Source organism: Octodon degus, unplaced genomic scaffold (assembly GCF_000260255.1).
Source record: "Octodon degus isolate 3935 unplaced genomic scaffold, OctDeg1.0 scaffold00049, whole genome shotgun sequence".
NCBI classification, from domain to species: Eukaryota; Metazoa; Chordata; class Mammalia; order Rodentia; family Octodontidae; genus Octodon; species Octodon degus.
In genome coordinates, this window is record NW_004524625.1 from 4,590,747 (window position 1) to 4,609,895 (window position 19,149).

The 19,149-nt window shown below is 42.0% G+C and overlaps 1 protein-coding gene across 3 annotated transcripts in view; it reads right to left on the reverse strand.

Moving 5' to 3' along the window:
• The window catches only part of Nars2 (asparaginyl-tRNA synthetase 2, mitochondrial), a 127,195-nt gene that overhangs the window by 19,909 nt on the left and 88,137 nt on the right, over nt 1-19,149 (reverse strand). For all 3 annotated transcript variants that reach the window (XM_023716734.1, XM_004632540.2, XM_023716736.1), the window contains 3 exons: nt 4,117-4,215; nt 3,974-4,011; nt 1,269-1,335 (listed from right to left, as the gene is read on the reverse strand). In XM_023716734.1, the coding sequence (XP_023572502.1) occupies nt 1,269-1,335; nt 3,974-4,011; nt 4,117-4,215 (204 nt within the window). The remainder of the gene's footprint in view (nt 1-1,268; nt 1,336-3,973; nt 4,012-4,116; nt 4,216-19,149) is intronic.

A 19,149-nucleotide genomic window follows, 5' to 3' on the forward strand; every position in this document is an offset into this window, starting at 1 on the left:
TGAGACCAAAGAATCTCAAGTTTGAGCCTCACCCGGGCAATTGAGCTACTTGGTAATTACTCTAGAAATCAACGAGTTCAATGCAACCTTCTGAGTGACACTGAGAGGTGACAGACAAAAGAGGTTATATGATTAAATCAGTATGATCTCTGTTCTCAGGCCTGGCTCCTGTGTGGGTCGTTGTGAACGCCGGCGTCCTTGGCTATAGCTTGGTCACAGAGGTACCAAGCCTGCACCACAGGAGCACACCAGCAGCACTGAGTGACAGCAGGGGAGGTTGCCGTAGCAGGAGAAGAGGATGGAAGCAGAAATGAGGAGACCAGCATCCAACAGGAGGCCTGTCTGGATCTACTCTCTTGCCAATGCAATAAAGGAGTAAAGGAGTTCTCACACAGGATCAGCAGAAGGGGCGTCAGGAGCTGGGACTGGGGCAACAAGGTGTTGAGCAAAGGGCTCAGACTTTTGGTTTTAAGATGAACGCTTCTGGGGCTCTACTATGTCGCATGGGTGGTGACAGACATGTCCACTACTTGGCTTGTGACCCTCACTACAGTGTAGACAGACATCAGATTATCATGCCATCCACCTTGAATATAATCTTTATTAGCAAGTATTTAAAAATACAATTCTTCAAAAAGGGCCATATTGAGTGGCTCAAAATTAAAGCCTCTATAAAATGTAACAGAAAAAAACACATTGCCTAAGCTTCTTTAATCATATAGCACTTTTGTCTGTCAATTTTTATTATTTATTTAATGTATTTGGTAGAGGGTCTTGCTACATAGCTTGGACTTGTCGTGATCTTCCTGTTTTCAGCCTCCCCAGCGCTGAGATTACAGATATTTGCCACCACGCCCAGTCTCATGGCCATCTGTGTTGGGGGGGCGGGGCCGGTGGGGCATGTGAGTCTGTCACCTTTTAATAACACTCAGAATAAACTTTGGGAGACAGTAAAGTAGTTGATTCCTGAAATAATATTCTATGATTATCACCCTCTTTTATCATTTTCATATCCTAAACTCAAGGGACTCATTTATAGCCTTTTAGTCACTGCTATTTCAAGTGACACAATCCCATTTCAAAATTATTTTTCATCCTAAGTAGTTCAACAAGATCCAGCAAACATCAAAGGCCATGTAGAGATGAGAAAATACCACACACATCTAACAAGAGGAGTAAGATTATTTTGAAGGATTTTTAATAAAGTTAGATCAGAAGACAGGACAAGAGGGAAACATTTCACACACACAACAAAGGCAGCACACTACCTCTGGGGTGAAGGTGAAGTTGTGGGATGCTTTCTTGAGGATCTCTATGGCTTCCGTGTAAGAAATGCTGCAGGAAGACAAGGGAAAAGCAGAGAAAGGTTTAACACAAGGGGTCAGCCTTTCACTGGGTCATCTTAAGACTACAGAGAGCTCATCCCACGTGGCCTGCAAGGTCCTAAGTGAGCACTGAGCACTGAGGAATCAAAGCGATCTAAGCCTATGGAGGGCTGACGTGCATGAAGAGGTGGCAGTTCAATAACGCACACCTGACGGACCTATAAAGCACACAAAGGAGCTAGGTCACGTTAGCAAATGTACATTTCCTCTGAATCCCTGTTATACCAATGCTGTGTAAAAAAGGCGTAAAATACTAAGGGTAAAAGAGCAACAGCATTTCCTAGGCGTGTCACTCATCCAACAAACATCCATACTGACTAGACGCTGCACACTATGCATCAGAGGCCGGGCAAGCCCAGGCGTGGGGGCCTGAGCGTAGGTGCCAACAACTGAGGAGGCTGACGGGACTCCCTTCAGCGCAGACCAGCGTGGGCAGCAGAGCCGGACCTCATCCCAGAAAACGAATGACTCTGCATGTTTCTATTTAATGCTATTACAAGGAATTTTCAGACACTAATTTTGTCCCTTCCTTCCTTCTCTGTCCCACAGCCACCATGTTCCTTTCCTCTCATAATTCACTCTTATTGGTTGCCTGTGTATCCTTCCAGAGGAAAAAAAAATACATACAACATGTATAATACTAATAATCTCTTTGTAGTGAATGTCAATAACAGCACATATGTGGCATAATACTCTTATACCTTATTTTACTCAACAATATACCTTGCGGACCTATCAGCCTGCAAAAATTTTTTTTTTTTGAATTTCATAATACTCCATTTTGTGGATGTAACATACATACTTAGTTTACCCAGCTATTTATTGATAGGTATTTCAGATGCTTCTAGTGTAATTTTAAAATTATTGTTATAGGCCAGGTATGGTGGCACATGCCTGTAAACCCAGCCCTTGGGAGGCTGAGGCAGAAAGACTACCATGAGTTTGAGGCCAGCCTGGGCTTCATAATGAGTTCAAGGCCAGCCTGAACTACATAGCAAAACTCTACGTCAAAAAGGTAAATAATTAAATTACTACTCCTACTATCACTTAGCAACTTAAGGAGACTGTGTTCAAGAAGTAAAATAATAAAAAAAAATTTTTTTTTTAAGGGTTGGGGACATAGCTTAGTGAAAAAGTCTGTGTTCAGTTCAGTATGGTTTGTGGTGGGGTTTTTTTTTTAATTTTTTTTTTTTTTCAAAGTATTTGGTACATGGTCTCACTATACAGCTTGGACTTGCAGTGATCCTCCTGTCTCAGCCTCCCCAGTGCTTGGATTACAGGTGTGCACCACCACACCGGGTCTCAGTGGCTGGCTCAGCATGCATGGGGGATCAAATCCAGGTCCTTGCACTTGCCTAGGCAGGTGCTTACACCACTGAGCTATCTCCATGGCCCAGCTTGTGATTTGTTTTGAAGAGGTGGTAGTTCTGTCTCTATTTCTGCTTTGTAAATATTAAATTAAATTACTATACAGGTCCCTTAATATATTTCCATATGAAACTATTTTAGCATGTATTGAACGATACACTGATATCTGTATTCAAAAGGACACAGGTCACGTGGTATTTTTCTACATACATGAAATTGCTACACACACTAATAATTACTAGAGTCTACACAAAGGACAACACTTTATTTTGCCATCTCTGCTTTTTATTTGTTTTCCTTACTTTTTAAAAGGACTACTCCTAGGTGGACTCAGGTATGCCTGTGTTTTCAGGAATTCCGGCCAGTGCCTCCAAGAGTCCGAGGCAGCTGAAGGATGATGGGAAGTCTGTGGTGCGCACCACCACGCCAGCTCCCACCTCTCTTACTTGGATGACATCAATTCGATCACCCCTGTGAACACATTGCCACTGTCCTATTATGTTTTTCGTGCCCACTCTGAATGTTTTTAACATGCATCCTGACTTGACCAGTCTAAAGTGAGTCCGTGTCTCTCTCTTCCTGTCAAACAACACAAGGATTACACACTTCAGCCACAAAGCACCTGTCCAGTTTTACGTGACCACTGCCTACTATTTCAGGTCTGAGGTGACAGGTTCCCCCCAACAATGTGCATGTATTATCATTACAGCGATGTGAGCCTCCTGGGAATCTAATCATGCCTGCCACCTGCTAGAACTGCTGCAACCAGCCTTCTTCTTTGTAGTAGTATTTAAGTAATCTTGTGATTAAAAGTTCACGAAAGGGTTTCTTAGGTTACATGCAAATATAGTACATTGTTTTATGTAAAGAACTTTAGCAGCCACAGATTTTAGTACCTACTGGGGGAGGGGTTCCTGGAACCATTCCTTGGGGGATATGGAGGTGTAACAGTATAAGTTTGAATTGCAGTAACATAGTTCATAAATTATACTAAATATGCTATATGCTAAGTTCATTTATTCTGCTGTGATTTAGCAATTAATTTAGTGATGATACAGGAAATCAATTATGAGCCAGATATAAGAATTATAATCAGGACATAGGTTTTGTTCAAATCTGGAGATATGCTAAGCAGATTTACAAACAAAAAATTATAATTCAATGTAATAAAAACAATGATAAAATGAGTAAAGTTCAGAAGAAATAAAGTATCTACTTACATTGAAAAGTTCGTTTTTAGCATATGTTCTAATCTGTCCTTGGTAAGAAAAGACAAGAAAAAATTTACAATGTAGTCACAGTCATTGCATGAAATTAACATAAAAAGAGCAGTTATAATGGATTTATCCACAAAACTAATTACCTTGTGGCCAGGAGCTATGAATTTGTGACAGAGCTCAACATCTTCGGGACAATTTGAGAGAACAGTCATTGTGGTAGCCTTGAAGAGATCCTCTATAACCTACGGGCAATGGCACAGGACAGCCTTAGAGGTCAGTGACTTTATACAAAGATCCTGCAGGGGTGGGGGGCTCCAAGGCCTGCCCTCCAGGTTTCAGCAACCATAAAACCACTAAGCTTCTAATTCTTGAATGTACTTCAGCAAATTAGTCCAGTTTCCCAGGAAGCTAAATTCTTTTCAAGAGGGAGGAAAAAAAAAAAAAGTTTGACTCTTACACTAATAGCTTCAATACTGGTGAAGTGAGATGTTAAACGAATAGCTATACTGATGTTCTCCTAAACATCAGTAAACTAATCTGTACAATCAGGACAATGACCGTACGTAGCTTACAGGACTTTGTGAGAATTAAATGAGATAATCCACTTATCAGACTTATTAACATAGTACCTGGCTCACAGAAGTATGCAAGTATTAGCTGTTGTGAATAGGAACATTTTCAAAAGTGGCTCATTTAGTCACAGATAAATAAAAGTAAAAGTTTAAGTTTGAGAGGCAATGCCATTATAGTCAGCTAAGTTATATTCCTGTAGGCAGGTGGACAGGGCTAGGCCCTTGGAAGAGGTCAGTGCAGAAGCCAATGGTGGCTGGAGAAGCATTTGTAGAAGGTCTGGCCCCAAGACAGAAAAGACTGCATCAGGAGGACCAAAACCTCTCCAGCCCATTCCCTCCTGGGAAGCCCCTGCTTGTTCCATCCCACATTAAGCAACTTTACTTGTCATCTTATTGGCTGCCTGCAGCTTTGTCCCACCCTGCAGTCACCTTCTGGGTTTCCACTGATAAGTCCACCAAGTGGCTGTACTTATGACCAGTTAACATGGCTTTCCTGCCCTAACCTGCCGCCCCTTGTGCTCTTGCTCTTTGTTCCTCGGCAACCCACTCCAGACCCCCTTCTGTCCCTCTCAGAAGCTTTCTTTCTCTCACCGAAAAGTTCCAGCTCTAGTCTCCGTTGTCCCTAGAATCCATTCTCCGATGTTGGAGAACACCCGAGTGCTGAATCAGACATCTAGCAGGTAGGGTTACCCTTCTACTAGCTGGACTACTTGGAGGCACTACCTCATCCCTACGCCACATGCCCAACAGCAGTGAGACGTAGCTAAATACAAATGCATGCTATTTTTTTCTAAAGAACAAGTAAAATAATACACATTAGCATATCACAAATCAGCACATAAGAATTCATTCTATAAGATGCGTTCATAGGCATTCATGGCAGATGAATGTTCTTAGAAAAAAAACTGTATCTGGACTGGAAAATGTTTCTACAATCTTATTTTAAATCAAAATTAAAACTTGGGAGGACTTAGGCCATAGGTCAGTGACAGAGTGCATGCTTTAGTATCAATGAGGTCCTGAGTTCAATCCCCAGCATTGAAAAAAACAAAAAAGGAAAAGCTAGAACTTCTGGTTGTAAGTCAATGAGCTCTCTTTAGGCGCTGCAGAGGTTACGTTCATAAACACACTGTAAAGCAGGCTGCTTCAGAGGAAGGCAATCTTTTCCTTTGCTGCATCTCTGGTATATCCTATCCCAGGCTAGAAACACCTACTGTTTACTGACGTAACTTAGTAGGATCAGATAGAGGAAAATAACCCAGTTCCAAGTGATAATCACAGATAGTTTACGAGGCATCAGCCTTTGTTAGTGCCACTTACCACAGATGTACTGTGAGCTATACTATAGTCCTGGTTTAGTCTTTCTGTTAACACAGTCATACATCTTTCCAGTCAGTATGTGTTTAATACTGAAAGAAATTTGTGCGTGCATGGGTTTCTACAGTCCTGGCGATGTAACACTAATGACAACTAATTTGAGGAATGGAAAAAACAAGCTAGAATCCAAAGACTAGACAAGAGTAAGGCTAGGATGGAAGGAATAAGTAGAATTAAAGTAGAACTTTCTAAGGGCCTTGTACTCTGAGCAGAGCCGTCTGAATGTAGACTTACAGTAAAAAAGTAAAGCAAACCACTAAAGTTACAGAACTAGAATAATATATTCTAAAACAGTGGAAGAAAAGAAGAAAACCAGACAAATCACGTGGAAGGGGAAGCAAGAGAGAGGAACACAGTGGTGGCAGAGGGCCAGCTGGAGCCTGAAGAGCTGTCACCCTGAGCCTGCATCAACTTCCAGGCCAGCAGCGAGATAAGAAGTTACTAAATAACAACGATTTATGATCCCGGGAAAGCAAAAGAGCGAGGAGATTGTGTGTTGGGGGGAGACAGGGTGGCGGGGACACGGTGGTATCAGTACTGTTAAGAGGCACAACACACCTATCTATAACATAAGACTTTGGCCATGCTAGGGCTGTTAAACTGTCGGTCTTTCTTAAGCAGTAAACTTCCACTTAAAGATGAAAACCACTGACTTCCTTAACCTTGACTTTCAGACCATGCTGTAAAAATATATCTGAAGAAAACACAAACTGAAGGGCTAGCCCAACTCTACAATGTTTTATGAAAAGAAAAAAACAGGTATTCCCGAGGAGCACACTTTTTTTCTTCTGTCTTTAGGAAAAACATTTCTATTTCAAGTCTCTAAATCATCCACAGGGCACTCCGTGAGTACCACGGTTCTGTGTGGTAGAACAAGTAGCAAATCCCTGACACTGCAACTTGGGTACTCTTTTTTATTTAACTTCACTTTCTAGTTACTGTTAAATTCATGAAGGTCAGCATTAAGATTCGCAAAATTACTCAGAGGCCTTTCTGTATAACTATGTAATGAACTTTCTAAGTTGGGATAATTCTGAGATAAACACAGACATTTTTTATTATTTGTAGTTAAGACATAAAAACAAATGTCCAGGGATATAGCTCAGTGGTGTGCCTTCCTAGCAAGCACAAGGCCCTGAGTTCAAGCCCCAGTACCATAAAAAAAAAAAAAAAAAAGAAGAATAAAAAAATGAACATGGCAATTGCCATGGCTTGGGGTTTTTGCAAGTGAACAATATAAGATACATTTTATAAGAATAATTTATAACCACCAAAAGACTCATATACAAAGGTCTTAGGAAACCTTCCACACACTAATGAGTAAATAATCCAGCTGACAGCCTGGATCCTAATATTCTACATGAGTCCAGCTGAAGACCTAGAGCTCATAACAATGCCTCCAAAAGTTCAACTGGAGGCCTGGAGCCCATGCATGAGCGAATGCAGGCCCACTTCACGGATCTGTGCTGGGAAGGCCCAAGAATCAGTGGTGGAAACTACAAAGTCTGTGCCAGCAGGCTGAGGAATCTGCACTGGAGCCAGGAAGCGATGCCCAAGGTAAGGACCAGAGCTCCCCCAAAGAGAACCGCAGCCATCCTCACTGATAGTGAGGTCCTGAGCTCCTCATCCAAGAACAGCCAAGTTCACCAGGAAAGCCAGCATGAAAAGGTCCTCCAGCAGAATCGCCCAAGAGAACCAGCAGTTTCCAACAGCTCCAACAGTTTCTTCAAACAGCATCCCTAACAGCCTCCACAGCTTCTCCTGTTCTGCCTTTATGCTGCCGGCAACAACCCTCAGGTGGGCCTCTGGCACTCTGCACCATGCTCATTCACTTCACCTGAGTGTGACAAGTTGCCCACCAGTTGGCAATCCACTACAGTAATGTTCATGATAATATTTCAATATAGGTACACATTGTGCAATGTTGGTATTACAGTAAGTATCTATTTCCTCAGTCATTTGTCATTTCCTAACGGTGAAAACTCTTAGTATCCTCTCTTCTAATAATTTTTTGGATATATGTGCATAAATGTTACCTGTATTCACCTTGTCATGCAACACCATCTCAGAGTTTCTTACTCCTGTCTGTGACTTAGTATCTTTTGGGCAACTCCTCCCCATCCCTACCAGCCGCTGTTCTCAGCCAAACCTCTGGTAACCATCACTACACACAACCAACTTTTCTGAGATCAATTTTATACTACACATATGTGACGGACAACAGGCAATATTTGTCTTTCTGTGTCTGGCTTAACATAGCGACCCACTTCTACTTGTAAATTACTAGTATTTTTAAAACAAATTTCATAACAGAATAAAGAGGATAACAATAGTTAATATACATGTGTCATTATCGTCAAAGTAGTTACTGAATACAAGGCATAGTTTCTCTCATAAAGAACAGATAACAGCACAAAGCTTTCTTCTCAGTGAATTAAAACAAGCTAGTAATATAAATGAAACAAATTAGCATATATATTATTTTTGAAACAGAATAGGACTTGAAGTTCTACTTATTTATCTAATTTTATTTCATTAGTTATTTGTATACATATGTGTATGAGTTTTTCAGAAGAGTATTTAATGATGACATGCTACGCCATGGCACAGATCACGACGTGTCACCTCTTCTGTATACATTCACCACTTCGGACGCTGCAGTCGTTCCTTACCCTGGCGACTGTGAGTACTAGCATGGAAGTGCAGGTGTCCCCCTGACATGCTGACTTCATTTCCTTTGGATACACACTCAGTAAGGAGTGAACTACTGGATCACACTGAAGTCCTGTTTTTGATTTTCTGAGGAACTTCCATAAGTTTCCATAATGCTAAACTAACTTACATCTCGCCCAAGAGCGTGCAAGGACACTTTCTCCACGTGCTGGCAGCATTTGTTACCTGCAGCCATTGTGATACTGTTCTTACTGGGTGAGATGCCGGCTTACTGTGATACTAATTTGTATTTCCCTGATCATTATTTTCATGTACCTGATACCCATTCCTATATCTTAAAAATCTTCTTGGGTTCACTGTCCAGTATTATGTCTGCTGTTATTTTCTGGGTTTGCTAAGTTTTTGAAGTTCCTTCTATATTTGAAATATTAGCCTGCTGTTAAATGTATATAACTTGGAAACATTTTCTTCTATTCTGTGGGTTTTCTCTTCAGTCTGATGACTGTCTCCTTTACTGTGCTGAAGCTTCTCCACGGCTAAAATAGCGCCCATCTATTTTTACTTTTGTCTTCTGTGCTTTTTTTGTCCAAAACGTACTTGCACATCCAGCTGTCCAGAAGGCTTTCCCCTATGTTTTCTTCTAGTGGCTTCATACCTTCAGGTTTCACATGTAAGTCTGCAGGCCAAACTCAGAGCTCTACCACTGAGGTGTATGCCAAGCCCCACCAATGAAATATAAAGATCTAGGTTTGTTTTTGTTGTTTTTTTAAAATATGTATTTGGTTGTCACAGGGTCTCACTATACAGCTCAGACTCATAGTGATCCTCCTGTCTCAGCCTCCTCAGCACTGGAATTACAGATGTGCCACCACACCCAGTTTCAGGCCAGCACGGCAGTTCCGGGGATTGAACTCTAGTCCTCGCGCTTGCCAGGCAGGTGCTTAGACTGCCAAGCTATCACCCCAGCCTGGGGGGTCTGATTTTTCAAAAAAAATCTTACTATGTTCTAGATAGAGGTCCTTTGTCTCAGGGACAATTGGGTTTTTTTCTACTCTGAGTTGTCTTTTCACTTTGCTGAATTTTTTTTTCTGTGCAAAATCTTTTTTTTAATAAGACCCCAGTTGTTGATTTTTTGAATCCTTTCCCATGCAGTCTGAGTTTTGTCATCATTTGTACATGAAAATGTTAATTGTTATGTTGATTTCCTCTGTTTCAATTTTACTGAATTTGTCAGTTCTTCATAGTATTTTAGCAAACTATTTAGATTCTCCGTATGTCCAATCATAGAATCTGGAAGCAGGGACAGTTTTACTGCCTTTCTACCTATGTGCATGCCTCTTCTTCCTCTTTCTTAGTAGCTTCAGCTGGATCTCCCACGTGATGAGTGTGAATACCCTTGTCTCCTTCCAGACTCAGGCAAAGGTTCCAGCCCTGCCCCTTTGGCAGGATGAACACAAATTTCTTTCTTTCTTCCTCCCTCCCTCTTCTTCCTTTCCCTTCCCCAGTACTGGGGAATGAACTCATGATTTCACCTGTATTAAGCTAGTACTCTTAAGTGCTGTGGTCTCTGCCCTAGGGCTACTGATATCTACAAAATTATGTTCTCCTATTAGAGACTAACAAGCTGGGTGTGGCAGCTGTGTGTACATCTGTAATCCCAGCCCTCAGGAGGCTGAGGCAGGAAGATTCTCACAAGTTTGAGGCTAGTCTTGGCACATAGTGAGTGGAGGGCGCCCTGAATTACAGAGAGGAAATCTATCTAAAAAAGAAAGAAAGAAAGAAAGATGAACATATAGCTTTTAATCCTTCATTTTCTTGATTAGATAGATTACATTTATTGACTTGAGAATGTTGAACCATCCTTTTATCCTGGGATAGATCACAGATTATAATGAATATTCTTTTTGATATGGTATGGGGTTCAATTTGCTAGCATTTTGCTACGCATTTTTCATCTAAACTGATTAGTGATAATGGTTCATAGTTTTTATTGTTGCTGTCATTGTGTCCTTTTCTGGCTTCAGTATTAGCAAAATACTGAAGGGTCTCACTATGCAGCGGACGCTAGCCCTGAACTCACTGTAATCCCCCTGCTTCAGCTTCCTGAGTGCTGGGATTACAGGTATGTGCCACCAAGCCAGGCTTCTGCTCTGATCTTTGCTCTTTCTTTCCTCTCCTAATTGGGCTGTGGTTTGTTGTTAGTTTTCTAGGTCTTTGAGAGGCAGTGTTAGGTTATTTGAAATCTTCCCCCTTTTCTTAACTCTGAGCTAGCTGCCCACGATGGCTTCAAACTTGGGATCTTTTTGCCTCAGCCTCCCAAATGGCTGTGATCATTGGCACAGACCATACCCAGTTCGTTCGTTCGTTCGTTCGTTCGTTCTTTCTTTCTTTCTTTTTTTTAAACAACCCCATGTTTTGCTTCAGGCATTTCTTGCTGTAAGCTTCCCGCTTAGTATTGCTTTTGCTTCAGCACTTTTTAAAAATTTGTTTGATTCTGTCAATGACTCACTGTTCATTGAAAAATATGTTACATCTCCGTGAATTTATACTGTTTTTTGTGTTGGCCAGGTATGGCAGTGCATTCCTGTATTCCCAGAACTGAGGAGACTGAGACAAGAGGACTGCCCTGAGTTTGAAGCCAGCCTAGGCTACCTAGTGAGGTTAAGGACAGCTTGAACTACGTGGGACCCTGTCTCAAAAAGAAAGTTTCCTTTATTATTACATTTTAGTTTTACTCCATGGAACTCAAACAAGATATATGCTATGATCTGAATTTTTAAAAACTGTGTTGAGGCTTGTGCTATAGCCTGTCTGTTCTCGAGAATGTTCTATGTACTACAGAAAAGAATGTGTATTTTAGAGTCACTGGATGAACTTTCTATAATGTCTGTTAAATCCATGGGTGCCACAGTACAGGAGAGTTCACCTCTGATTTTTTATTGTTGTTGTTCATTTTTATCTGGATGATCTTTTTCTTCATGAAAAGGGGTGAAGTTCCTCTTCCTGTATTAGGCTTCTCTCTCTCCTTTAAGATTTAATAGTACTTATTGTATCTTCTGGTTGAATTGACTCCTTTATCATTCTACAGTGACCTTCTCCATCTCTTCCAACAATTTCTTTTTGGTTTTGTGGTGCTGGAGATCGAATCCAGGCACCACTCAGGCTCAGCCAGGCTTCTACCACTGAGGCCCGTTCTCAACCCCACAGCTCCTTTCTTTCGTTTTTTGGAAGAACTGGGGATTGAACGCAGGCCCTTGCACTTGCCAGGGAAGCACTTATTCTACTGAGCTATCTCCCCGGCTCCCACAGCTCATTTCTTCAATGCCTTTTAATGTCTGAGCAAGAGTAGCTGCTGCTCAGCTTCCTTTTGGTGACTGAGTACACAGAATATACAAAGCACGAAGTGTTAATAATTAAGTGTTAATAATTATTTCTCTAGCTGGCCAAGACGAAGAAAGCTGACTACAAACATCTCTCTAATCAACTGTAACTTAAAAATCTAGTCAGGTCCCAAAGACAAGTGCAAGGGCTCAAACAAGCAAACAATGATAGGCAAAGGTTGGGGAAAAATCCAACAGCTCCCTTCTTCCCTTCTGTCTCTTGACTTTGATTTGAGGGTGAAGTGTTGAACTGTCCAGGGGGCAAGGAAAGTGAAATTTCTAAGAGAAAGTTGATATATCCCATAAAACTATGAAAAAGTTTGTATGGAGTAGAGTGTGTAGGGGGAAATCCCTAGGGGTGGCTTTTAAAAATTTTTTATTTTTTTTATTTTTTGGCAGTGGGGCTTGACTCCAGGACCTTTTTTTTACTGAGCTACATCACCAGTTGCCCACCTCTCTCTTTCTTTTCCTTCCTTCTTCCTTCCCTCCCTCCTTCCTTCCTAGGTCTCACTAAGCTGCCCTGGCGGACTTGCACTCGCAGTTTTCTTGCCCTAGCTGCCGAGTACCAGTGTTACAGGCTTCTGCTAATGACATGAAGTAAGTTTTTTTCTTTCAGCTCTCTTTTCTCCTCTGGTCATGCCCTGAAGGCAGTTCTAGCTGCGGAGCTGTGCTGTGGCAACAATGACACAAGCATATGCAACTCAAAAAGATGACCCACTTCTCCAATCAAAGGAATGGGAAGGGGGCCTCCCCGCCATGGAGAGTGCGTACTTGGAAACTGCCTTCCATTTTTAGCTGTTTTTTTTTTTTTGCTACTACTTTTACCTAATGATGAACATAAAGACTTGGAAGGAAACAGAAGGCCAGGTGCTAAAAACATTTTGGCCTCAGGAAGCCAGAAGCTGTGAAGGAAAATGAACAGCTGGAGAAGGTGAGCCCTAATTTCATGTAAGCTCCTGTGAGGTCAGGGCTCACCCCAAAGTGGCCCACATGTGCAACAGGTCTGAAGAAGCGCTTCACAGGCTTTCTGCAATTAGCTACAATGTGAACCGCTGTGCAAGTTCTAGAAAAACTGCCAAGTGGCACATACATCAGAGTAGTCTCGTAACGTAATAAAGGCTGCGAAAACCTAACTGGCATAGAAACCAAAGTCCAACATAAAGTAAAATACACCCTACAGAAAGGTAAACATTCTTTGAACAGAAAGAGGACTTCTCAGCGGATAAAAAAAAAACCTAGAAAAAAATGTAGAATGAACAGGGAAAATAATTAATGAATCTGAAGACAGATTAGTTGAAATGATCCAGTCTATACCAAAGGAAAAAGACAGGAAGAGAAGGTGGGGAACAAGCAGGGAAAGGGGCACTCAGGGCAAAATGAACAGAGCCTCAGAGGATTACAGGGCAGTATGGAAAGGCCTTCCGCAGGTGTCATTAGAGTGCCAGAAGAAAAGATGGAGGCCATCACAGAAAAAACATGCAAGGTAACAGTGACTGCAAAGGTGCCCCAGCCGGCTAAAGACTCGCTCCCCAGGCCACAAACAGGATGCGCGCAAAGACACTCACGCCTGCTCATGTAATGCTCTGCCTGCTGAAAAGTGAAGATGAAGCCTGGTCTCAGAATATTGAGATAGTGAAAAGGAGAGCTACTTACTAGGAAAACATACTTAGGAACGCCCAGCAAAGAACTACTGCTTAAAATATACAAAGAACTCTCAGATCAACGGTGGAAACATAAACAACCCATAAAGCAAATGGACAAAAGATGAGAAAAAGATCCGAACAGACTGTAATTTAAGGGGATGTACAGGTGGCAAACAGATAGTAAGGAGATGCGACACGCATTAATTTAAAATAGGTCACACACCTAAAAGTAAAACTTAAAGGAGTAAAACTTTCAGAAAAAAGCTAGGAGAATATTGTTGTGACCTTGACAAAGATTCATAGAAGGGAAAATAGTTAAATAATGTTCATAAAATTAAATCCCTTTTCTCTGTGTGACTCTGTTAAGAGTATGAAAATACAAGACACCAACTGCGAGAAATAGTCACAAGTCCACATGTTTGAAAAAGGCTTTCACTTAAAATAAATAAATTTTTCAAACTGAACAACATTAAAAAATCCAACAAATATATCTCAATAAACACTTCATCAAGAACTATAAATTGATGAACTAGAAGTACACAAAAGATACTCAGCGTTATCATTATTATCATTTAATGTATTTAGTACAGGGTCTACAGGGTCTCACTACCCAGATCTGACTCACAGTGATCCTCCTGTTTTCAGCTTCCCAAGTGCTGGGATTATAGGTGCACACCACCACACCCAGTCTCAATCGCAGTCTCAGCGTGCCCAGGGGGTGGGACCAGGATAGCATGCCAGGGATCGAGCCCTGGTCCCTGTGCCTGCCTAAGCAGGCAATTTAGTCCGCTGAGCTACCTGGCCATCCCTGCTCAATGTTAATAGGCTTTAGGGAAATGCAAAATAAAAGCATAAGACACACACACACACTCCTGGCAATAGTAAGTAATGGTGAGGAAGAAGAAAAAGTTAAAACTTCTGTAACTGCTGATGGGAATACAAAAACAATAGTCACTTTGGAAAACAGACTGGTTTTCTACAAAAATGAAATGTCAAACATCGATGGTCCCCTTCCTAGGAACTTAAGAAAAAGGAAAACTATGTTCATAAAAAACAAACACAAAAATGTTTAGGATTCTGTTCATGATTTTCAAAAGCTAGAAGTAAATCAGATATCCTTGAACTGGTCAATGGAAAAATGAATTGAGGTGGCTCTATATCACCAACACTGCCCAGCAGAAAAAAGCAATTAATAAGCAGCCCGGATGAATCTTATATACATATGCTATGTGGCAGACAATAAAATTCACACATGCTATTATTCCATTGATAGGACCTGCTGGAAAGCAAGAGGTTAGTTATACAGAGAACAGACCAGTAGTTGCCAATGGGAGGAATGAAAATACTGTGTGGCAGTTGTTTTGGGATGACCAAATTATGCTGTATTTTGATTACAGTCTTAATTACAGTGATATAGAAATTCCTGAAAACTGAAAAGTTTTTATGCCTGCAAATTTAAATTTAAACATGAACCACTCAGGTTCCAGGAAGACATTATGCAACTCAGGCAATGTCACTGAAGTCGCTTCCTTCTCCATTCCTAGTCCACAGAAAGCCACTAGACAAGTAACTGCTTATCTCTCTGGGGTCACATGACCTTGCTCATGAGTTCTAAACTTCTTTTGGAATATATCTGCAACAGCAAAGGTCACGCAGAAAAATTCTCTGAATGACTCTGTACTGTTCTGGTTCACATCATTCCCAGAGATTAATCACCAATGCTTTAAGAATTAGGCTAAAACGCCATCAGTCAAGGTATCTAAAATATCCACAAAGAAAAAGATAGGAGAAAAGCCGAGAACAGAATGCAGAAATGACTCATTTCAAATGTTAACATTAGATGTGAAAGGTTCCACCAATGCAACAGAATAAAGGAACCTGCAGACTTGACCATGTGCATGACAGGAAGGCCAGTGACGGACTCTGCTCCCACCCACGGAAGATGTGCAGCTTGTGGCATCTACTCTTCAAGGCCCTTACTAACATCAATGACGTCATGAAAGGCATTTTGTAATTTTGTCATACGGTAAAATACCCAGTAAATATTTTAGATCTTTTTATAAATTCTAAAATAATTTATGCCATTTTGGACTGACAGAGAAGTGTGGTGACAGAGCGGAGACAAAGTAGGTAAGACGTGTGGCCCAATGCCTGCATGAAGAATGATGCGTGTGGGCTCCAGGGGCTTGAGGAACGCACAGTGACACCTGGGCAAGCTTGAGCTCCATACCTGCCACTGGAGCTACTGATGTCTGGGGTTGGATCATTCTCCTGAGGAGAGGCAAAGCTGTGATTTATAGGGCCCTAAACAGCACCCTGCTTTGCCTATGTGTGCCCACAGCAATTACACTCCCCCCCATCCTCCCTGGCAGACAAAGCAAGCTACCCCCTGGGTAATGCTGACTGGGGTAATTAGTGTAAGGTGTCAAGTGAGTGTGTAAATGGGCACCACCGTGTGCGGCACAGCCCCATTGAAGGGCACAGGCCCTAGCTGGGTAGCTGGAATGCCAAAGGCTAAGGGTGTAGACTGCAGTCCTTCTGTAGGAATTGTCCCTTTCAGGGACTAGCCCTATCCATCAACTGCTAGATTGGGAGGGGGTGATAAAAAAAATATACTCTCGTGTTTGTATGGGACAACAGTGAAGAATCATTCGAGCTCCAAAGTTCCTCACACAGGAAGCTAAGGCTGCTGTCGGCTGCTTGTCAATTCCCTAAGTACAGTGAACAACACCAAATGCCTTACACGTATCTTATCTGCCAACACTTTTCAACTGCCTTCCGAATAGAGAATATTTCCATTTTATTAATGAGGAAATCGAGGCCCAGAGAAATGAAACTCTTTATCTAAGATCATATAGCAAGCAAACCATAGTGATTAAAAATCAAAGCCTGGTGTACCAAACCTGAGGGCTTACATGTCCTACCTGGATTCCATCCATAGCCTCCTAAGGAGGCCTCTCCCGTCCTATTTTTATCCGCTTCAAGATCATTCTTCATATTACTGCTAGAAAGATGGTTCTAAAATATGACTGAGATTAAACACGGGAGAGTAAAGACAAGCAGCAAAATGCAGCCTCTTCAGGCCCTGTAATTGAGACACCTGGAAAACCACAGCTTGCTTAAGATAAAAGAAGTAGATCCCCATGAATTTGGAGAAAGCTGACAGGAAGGAGCTGGACAAATGGAGCACTACGCAGAGAGAAGGACAAAGCTGTCTGGAAAGCGAGCGCGGAATGTGGGGTCTGTGTCTGCTAACAGGGTGAGCCTGGAGAGGGTCAACGGCTCCGGGGACAACAGGCTGGGCTGGCAGCCTGGGCCCAAACGTAGTCCGGGGTTGCTGCCAACTGAAAACAGCACGTTGCTTTTGCTCTGAAAATAACTCCCCTTGCATGGTAAGCTAGGGTTGGGGGAGAAATCCTGTACAGCACCTGCCATCTCTAGAGATGATTTAATTGGGAGCTGTTTTGAGAAAGGGGTTGTTTTATTTTGTTAAGGGGTCAACAGAACTACACTTCAGGGTTTCTTGGGTCACTCTACCACAGTGACTGGATGGGTGGTGGCAAGAAAAGATAGTCCTGGAGAGGGCACAGCATAGACAAACCCCTGAGAGTCTACATTCAGCCTGGGAAGGTCACATGGGCCCTGCTCTCCGAGCTGAGACACCAGGCCCGTCGTGTGTTTCTGGAGTTGGCATTAAGTCCAGCAGATCTCTTGACTCTCCATCCCATTTCCTACATTCAGTATAGAGCTCCGTGGTCTGTGTGACGTCCTCACCTGCTGGTGTGGTCAGGCATGGGCCTCAGGCCCGGGCTGTGTGGACACGCGAGCTTTGGGAGCAGGGGCCCCCACAAGCCCACACACTGTAAAAGCTCAGGCAAGAAAGCAGTAACTTGGGCACATGGAAATGGGGGACAAAGGAATGAACACAGGCACAGGCAGAGGCCACAGACTGACCATGCCTAGCAGGGAACGCAGGACAGGACTCAGTCTCCACACACAAAATGTGAAGAGGAAACAAAGCAGAGCTCAGCGCTGCCTCAGTGCCTGCCTGCCGGTCCGGCTGACCGCAATGCTGCAGACCGGCGAGACTGCGCACTCAGAACCACGGTAGCGTTTTTGGAGTCAGTTCTCTTTTTCTTGTTCTTTTATGGTTTGGGCTTTTTCTTTATTTTGCTCTCTGCATTTTTTTAAAAAACTCTTCTATTACTTTTTATCTAATTCTATGATTTTTTTTTACTGTGTAATAAGATCCTTTATCTTCTCTCACCTCATCTTGCTTTTATTTTTCAGATTTTTAAAAAATCTTCCTTCCCACCTCCTCCATCTTTATTAGAATTACTACTAAGCCTTATTAATCTTTAGATATTTAACTGACTCTATGCTCTTATTGTTGAATTCTTTTCTACTGTTAACAGTAAAATAGGTGTTGCATTTAGTAGATATTTATTATATGTCAATATGTGGTTTGTCTTTCTGTATTAATTATAGATCTCTTTTCCACTGTTAAAGGTGGTGAGATGGCAGCTTTTGTTGGCTCTACGGTCTGTATATGGCCAGTTTCCTTTGACTTTGTTACTATTACTGACTTCACTGCTATGGACAGGGTGGCAGAGTTGCTGATATTCGTTGGTGTCTACTGTACGACCGTATTTGGTTTGTCTTTGTGTCATTAACAGTATCGTGGATCATTTCTGGAGAACTGAGTGCTGGGCCAATGGAGGGGGCTGGAATCTGGGACAGAGGCAAGGCACACGGCCATGCCATGCCCATAGCACATCACTGGCAAGTAGAAGCTAAAGAACCTCCACTTTAGGGCTAGGGAGATAGCTCAGTGGAATAAGCACTTCCCTGGCAAGCGCAAGGGCCTAAGTTCAATCCCCGGTTCTGGAAAAAAAAAAAAAAATCTCCATTTTAGAAATAAAATCTTTCTACCAGAATCAAATTGCAACCCTCAGTACACACATGTACACTCATAGGAAAAAAAAATCCTCAAAAAATGTCAATAGTAACATGCAACAGTTAAGGTAACACTATGCCTCCAAAAGTTCCCGTCAAAGCTGAGCCATGAGGCAACGATGCTCAGGACATCAGCAGTCAGACAGATATGAAGAATGATAGAAAATAAGACTCAAAGACAAAAAGAGATCAGTAAGATGCCTGGCAAGCTCCAAGAGGATATAACAGCAGATAATGGACTTACTAAACAAAATGATCTGTGAGTTTATAAAAGATACTAATATAACACTGGCTGAATTAAATAAAACAATACAAAACACCAATGACCACGTTAGCAAAGAATTAGAGTCCATGAAGAGGTAGGACACAGAATTCTAAGAGAGAAAAAATTACACTGAAAATGTGGGCAGCAAAAGTAACCACGGTGAGGACTGAGTGTCACAAGCAGAAGACAAGGCGATGCAGGTGACCAAAGACGAGAGCTGTATCAAAAGCACCGAGAGAACATGAAAAACGGAGGCAAGAACTGCTAAGGACACAAACACTAGTCTAAGGTTAATGAGAACTAGTGAAAA